Consider the following 7,800-nt stretch of genomic DNA (forward strand, 5'->3'; position numbering starts at 1 on the left):
TTAATATAATATTTCTCTAAAATCTACATTAGCTGTAATTCCTGTTGATGCCAAAATAACTAAACTTGTGTGCGTACTGACTCTCTGGAGCATACCACGAGCAATTGGCCATGTAAAAAACAATCTTCTCTTATATCGATCCCTGAAAATTTCAAGATTTGCCCTTGTGATTTGTTTATTGTCATGGCAAAACATACTTTTACAGGAAACTACATTATCTTGAATTGGAAAGGATAATCTGATGGTATCATTGGTAGGTATGCGAGGAATAAGAACTGATTCACCTTTTGCAGATCCAATCATAATAATAGCTTCAATCAAATTCTTTTGTAGACTAATAATCCGTAGACGTGTCCCATTGTACAATTTTGGTGAACTAAGATTTCTGAGAAGCATTATAGGACAACCAATTTTTAATATTAATATATGTAGTGGAAATCCAGGAGGGTTGAGTGAATTGAGAAATTCAACTGGATAATGAAGTGCATCATCTACTTCCAGTAGATCCAGTGAATTCACTGATCTATATTCCATATTTTTTGCTTTGAAAGAGTCCAATAATATTTTGTTTATGTCTCCTGCTGTATCATTGTTTGATGTCAATATGGCCCTCTCACATAACCCGTCCGTTGATTTATCTTTGAAGTTTTCGAGGCCTGGATATATCTTTTCTGTGAGTTCCTTTATAGTTTTTACAACAGTACCTAATCCGGTCGTCAAAGTAATTTTTTCTTCATGTTCTGGATATTTTTCCATCTCCTATTTTTAATAGTAACTCTGAAAACTGCTTAGCAGTCCTGTGTCCTTTTAAACGTACTCGCATATTTATGGTCAAAGAAACTTTTTCTATTAGAGGCCACAAAAATGAAGACTTGATGCAGGCTGCAATTTCATTAGCTCGAGTTCCTCTTGGTACGACTGGTAAAGTTTGTTGAAAATCTCCAGCCAGTAGTACCGTGACTCCTCTCATCAATAAATTCGAATTTTTTAGATCTTTCAGACAATTGTTTAAAGCTTCAAATCATTTCTTATGAGATATTTGACTTTCATTCCAAACTATGAGCTTGCATTTTTTTCAGAACTTTTGCCAAATTTGATTGTTTATTAATATTGCACGTTGGGGTCTCGATGGTGTTCAAATTGAGTGGCAACTTGAAAGCAGAATGAGCAGTTTTTCCTCCATGTAAAAGCGTAGCAGCAATTCCTGATAATGCAGCTGCAATTGTAATCCCATATGAGCTTCTTACTTTAGCCAAAAGTAAGTTGATTAAGTGGGTTTACCGGTGCGTAAACATTTATACATCATGTAAAATAAAATACGTCTTTACTCTAACTCTATTAAAGGATATTATAAAACTAATACACTAGATTTATAATATTCCGAACATCGATATAACTATGTATCGAATTTTTCGTTATCTCATTTCTCAAACACAATTGAAATCTGATTGGAATAATTACCATAATATTAAACCTCGATGTATCGAACTTTTTTCTCCATCGAGTTACGATACAACTAGAGTTTACTGTATTAAGTATTCATGAGCATAGGTGGTGATTTGGGGGGGGGGGGGTTTACTCCCTAAAAAGTATTGAAAGCACCATTTATGTATATTTGAACAATGATCTCAATCCTTATTTTTTAAATAAAAAAAAACCCTTCTAAAATGTAATAAAATCTCCGCCATGGTTCATACGATCCCTATAATATACTGCATGCATAATTACCTATAATAAATCGTAAAACTTCTTACATTCTTTCCCCCAATGAAACTTGCACTCTTTCCAATTATACAGTATTTAATCAGTATACGAAGGACCGCATACTTAATGTGTGTGTATTCCAGTTATATCGAGTATAATGAGTATGCGAGTATACCGACAGCTTGTATTTCCTATACACACGTTTTATAAATAATAAATGTATAATATATTATATTATATTGTTTTATTATATAATTAGTATTGACTCATGATAAAACATGTAGTATGATTCAGAATTACAATAACACATATTATTTAACTATATATAGTATAAATTCTATGCTTATAAGAATGTAACAAGAAAAATTTAAGCTGACTTCTACTTACTATATTTAATTGAACTTAAACATTTCTATTTCATTTTCCATTGTTTCCTATCATATGATAGGAATATGTATACCCAATAACCATTGCCAATTGCCCAACCAATAAAACGTTGTATAATTACGTCAATTGATGGTTCAAAATATTACAATAAAATTTGAATATACCAAAATATAACGTAATATTATACATATATTATATTATTTACAGATCCAATAAATTGATTCAAACAGGTTTTATTTATTAATCCAACAGGATCCTGCCCGTAATTTATAGCTTAATTATAAATTTGCCGGGGTTAGTGTCAACGAGAATCCTTCTCACCTTCGGTTATAGTTGTACTTGTTGAAATTTCTAATTTGAGCCCATAACGATAGTATAATTATTAATAGCTAACATTATACAGATTTAAATTATAATTATGTGATGGATAAGCATTATTATATTTTTCAGACGAAAAACTGTATCATAAGATAAAATTGTATCAATGTATCATGTAATAAATACATTGATCATTATGATAAATACTCATGAACAACGTTGTTATAAATTAAAAAAAAATAAATACCGAATAACCGCGCTGTGGTTTAACCGTTTTTGAGGATTTAGATTCTCATGTCTTGGCCACTGCTTCTCGAAACGTAATTCAAACGGAAGCCTTGGCTAAAAGATAAACTATACTAAATATATTTATAGGCGAATACACATGTATTGCGCGTTTGTTTAAGTTAGGCCTGTGCGTGCTAAGCAGTCTTTACAATTATATAGGAAATTTTTTGGCAACGTCCGTGGAAATCGGTCGTGCGGGTAGACTCGCGATGTGAACGGCCTGGTTATTTCTAGAACTCGCGAAAAACACGCAACGGCCTGAAAAGATAAACGGTCAATTTTTTGGCAAAAATATTCAACAGGGAACGTTTTTTCTCTCTTTCTTTCTTAAATATGGTTTACTGCAATCGTCTGCACTGACCTCAAAATGAATACAAAAATAAAATGCACCGTTATAGTGACCAACCAGAGTTTATCATTTTGTATCCCTTTCCACACTACCATCCAGTGAAATGCATTTTACTAATAGTTTATGAAAGGCACGTTTAGAGAATATGATACAATTCAATATTTACACGAGACAATTTGTAATTAATCGTGTTTATATAGGGAATATATAGTGGTATTATCATGAACATTTATTCATTTATCTTAATTTATAATTTGTTATTATTTATTATAATTATTATATCACACAGAGGTATTGTATGAATTATTCCTATAAAAGATCCAGATGATTTTATGGTTTGTTTAACCAAACAAATTAATATTTTTGGATTATTGTGTGCCTTAAGACTTATTATGTTATTGTTCAGTCGTAAATATATTGTAACACTAGCAGATTATTATTTTTATTATTAATGTAATTGTTATTAATATCATTATTGGATGTACAGAATTATAACACATAATATTTAAAATGAATACCATTCTATTAATAAACAGATGGCTCGCCACCCGAAATTTCAATTTTTACGGCATTTTATTAATAAAACATAACAGGAATTTGTCCTAATTATTTTGTTGGAGCCGAGACGAATATTTATGAAAATCTCTTTAATACTAATAAGTAATAATTAATAAACTATGTACTACCTAGGATTTAAGATCATTTGTTTAGAAATTCATACAAGATTTGGAAAAATATTATAGAATCAGAGAAAATAAAATCGAGAAATCATTAATTATATCGTTATTGTTGGACATGTAAGATGTACAAAGCTATTTAATAGCTGTATTAAGAATGAGTAACATAATTTAATTTTAATTAAATCAACAAAACTTAAAAGCATGAAACAGGTGGTTATATACTAGGTAGCACTAATACATTATACTGTCCACCAAGCGTACTACAGGAATATTGTAATGACATTGTTCTACTATATAAAAAAGTATACGTACCTACCTAATAATAAAAATAAGACCAATAAATTATGAAATTTATTTTTTTATTTTTTGTAAAATAAATCTATTTTAGCTATCGAACAACATGCAATCAGTGGAAATAAGTCCTGCAGTGACATAACTAACAACATTGTGTAGAAAATATATTTTCTTATCCTACACGTCTGAATGGTTTGTTTGCTTTTTAAAAACATATGAACAAGGGATAACAACGAGTCAATCTGATATGGAGTATAGTTAGATGAAAAAATCGAGTAGTTAAAAAAAAACAAAGAAAAAGAAGCAATGGATGAAGAAGGACAAAGAAAGAAAGAGGGCGAAAAGTATGGGAAGGAAATGTCTAAAAGTGGAGGAATGGAGGGAGTATGGTCTGAAAACAAGCGAACCAAAAAGTTCTAATGGGATCGAGTGTATGGAGTATTCTCTTCACCTCCACCACCGGTCCCCGCTATTATAGCCAAAAGGGGTTCAAAACCTTGTGGTGGGCGCCGGATTGAAGTTGAGTGGATAGGTTGTGTGGGGTGGGATGGCTGGAGTAGGTTGTTATTCAGTGCTGGGATTGGTGGTGGTTGAAGGGGATGGATGGCGGGGAGGGATTGAGAAAAAATACTTCACCGTCCGCAGCGCAACCGTGTCTGGGTCGCACAGTGGCAAGGTGCGGGTGTTTGAAATTCGGCCGGGTCAAACGAGGTCGTACAAAGAGCTATTCCCAGACGGACTAGGTGGTGAAGGGAATACATAAAAGGAACGTGCGGTGGTCGGGAGAAGGCGGGAGCTCGAGGATGGAGAGGGTAGTTCGAAAATCCTCGGCCCGGAGATCAGAACCCCTCCTCTCTTGGTTCACCTCCCATCCACTTGCCAAACACCCGCCTTTGTCATTTCACCACCGTACACCACTATCCTAACGTAACCCTGGTCCTCGTCACTGCCGCCGCCGTAGCTATTACCACTACCAGCACCACCACCATCACCGTTGCCGCCACCACCATCACCGTCATCACTACTGCACCACCACTACCACCACCGCAACGACTTACCCAAAATCCAATTTGGCTTTTACCCGTCAAAGAAACTTTATAACGGTTCCGACGCTCGAGGTCAGAACCCAATCCCCGGCAAACTTAATAATTTAAAGCACATAATTATCCGTATGATGTATGATATGCTTGTACAATACACTACAGGCAATAAAATAACACGCATCAAGTTATTCCGTCGGCTAATGGTAACGTACTAGAGATTCGAAGCCTGCATTAGTTGTAGCAATAGACAGCAACAGAGATTGCGAGGACATTTTGAATACAAACAAATAGCAGATCCCATAAAAATATTATAACAACAACTGCCCTTATAACTTTACTGATAATAACAGCTAGTATTCATGTCGTTAAATATATTTGACATTTTGAAAGCTTTAATTAATTTTTTGAAATAAAGATTAAGAACGATTTTGTTTTACTTTCAAATCAGTGGCGTAATTATGGGGAGCCAGGGGAATTTTCCCCTTCACCCAAGATAATTTTTTTTTTTTTTTTATTATAATAAGCCACAACAATATAGATTATTGGCTTTTGTTATACATGATGGGGTAATATAAATAAACGTTTAGATAAAAAGTGTTACATATATAGAAAAGGTAGTGGGAGAGTTCTACATCGTGGGGGTGTGATTAGATTAGGTTATAAAATTTAGTTAATTTTAAGAAAGTGAATATTTTTTTGATGTTGTCTGGATCAGGGTCTAGAGCTTTTCTTGAAGGTTGTCAGCTAGCTTGAGGTTGATTCTAATGTCGAAGATAATTTTTATTCTTTTGTTTAATGTATATTATTATTTTTTTTTTTTTGTATAATAAGATTTCCACAATATATTTGTTTGGTTATTCAGCACAATATATGACATGACTTATCAACTTATTAACATCATTTGGACGTTATCAATAATCATTTTAAAGTGAGGTAATTAATATTTCCCCCTCCCAAAAAAAAAAATGGTTCACACCTACGCTACTGTTTCAAATGGACCCACAATGTTTGTCTGTATTGCACATTATCTATTAACAGTATGAGGTACTTATAGTACCTTCTATAATGTATTGTAAAATATATAGATCTTACTATCCGATGCAATGTAATATCTTATCACTGCTTCTTTTAAGTACAGCATTATTTTATATAAGTGATCAGTTCAACATTTTTTAACATTATAATGAAACATTTTTTTCAATATAATGTTTTGTAAATTAGTATGGTAAATTTATCATAACTTAATTAACAAGTTGTTTATATATCTCTTCTTGAATAATTTACACATACATTGTTTATTAGCTTTCGTATTAAGTTGATCTGGAACAGTGAATTAAAAAAAAAAATAATTTCAATTAGAAAATTAATTTCGTATTGAATGGATAAAGATAGTAAAATAGTTGGACATCATCAAAAACAATAAGCTTATGACAAGTACGTATTATGATCAAAATGAAATTCGTGATCATAATATAGAGTCGTATATTTAGAATCGTTATGTATAAACTGTTAATAACTATTTTGATTGTAAGATTCTACATGGGAAATTCCAACAGCAACATTTTATGAGTGTGCACAAAAAGATTCATGGACGGCATATGCCATAACTTAGAATATAAGAGAGACTGGAAAACCCATTGACTAACAAAGAGATATCTTTAGATGACTTTTTTTTGTATAATGAGTCTCATAATATCATCTATACAAGGTCCTTATTGTTTTAGCTCATTTAAATATTCATTATAACAGCTAACGTAAAATTGATCGATTGGCAAACAAACGATCCAGATATTTGTTTAATTGTAAATTAAAATTAATTATTCGTTGATAAATTTAATTAAAATTATTTGGTATATCGTATATAATTCAAATAAAAGGTTAGGTTAGGTCCTATCTTTTGTTCATGAGTTCCAGATGTAATTCATTTCTTTTATTGTGTGTTTATCATAATATTAATTGATATATTTGTGTGGAATATACTCTTTTATAGAAATCAGGACTTTTGAATTAAGTAAAGATAACAACAACAACACAATATTTTGAACAATTTAATGTTTTAACTATTTGTTTTTTGGTTTAGCAAAAAATAAATTTCAATCATGTTTCTTGAAAATATGACACTGATATTATGACATTGAGTTACACCACAGCGATATATGTAGACAAAGACAACGCTAATTCGTCTCCTAGATATCAATTGCAGCAGAACTGCAGAACTCATAATTACAATGAATTATGGTCTATGCGATGAAAACAACAAACGTTATAAGAAAACAAAACCAGACGTTTAAAATAAAGAGCGCAGTGGCGCGAACAACCCACCGTCAATAATATATATTTGCATTTCCACAGGCGTATAAAATAATAGCGTTTTAATCGATTCTCATTAAAGGTATATTACCTATTATTTTACGGTCTTCGATAGGTAATTAGTAATTACTATTGTTTTGCCGTTATTATTGCGGTTTTAATTTACTTCGCACGCGCGTGAGGAACTATGAGGCGCCGCACCGTTCGAAAACGGCACTTCAAAAGGTTCGTTTCCCAAACTAAATCCGACCCATATGTATAATATAATTATAATGCATACCTACCTACGTTGCATACATATAGTGTATAGGAATATAAAAGTATTATAGGATGACTAGTTGCATCGCGCGTGGGGTGCAGTGAACTTGAAATTATTCGCATTTTCCCGTTATAAAATCGGGCGAAAGTCGCCTATCTCGTCTATACC

At 32.3% G+C, this 7,800-nt stretch overlaps 1 protein-coding gene across 1 annotated transcript; it reads right to left on the bottom strand.

Moving 5' to 3' along the window:
• On the bottom strand, positions 1-534 carry LOC149057417 (uncharacterized). The gene has a single exon (XM_089223403.1). It carries the CDS (start codon positions 532-534, stop codon positions 1-3), a length of 534 nt encoding a protein of 177 aa, XP_089079529.1.
• Between the last annotated feature and the right edge of the window lie 7,266 nt (positions 535-7,800).

The sequence above is a fragment of the Diuraphis noxia genome, unplaced genomic scaffold (assembly GCF_037042655.1).
Source record: "Diuraphis noxia isolate RWA-SAM2 unplaced genomic scaffold, SU_Dnox_SAM2 contig0003, whole genome shotgun sequence".
Classification (NCBI taxonomy): Eukaryota; Metazoa; Arthropoda; class Insecta; order Hemiptera; family Aphididae; genus Diuraphis; species Diuraphis noxia.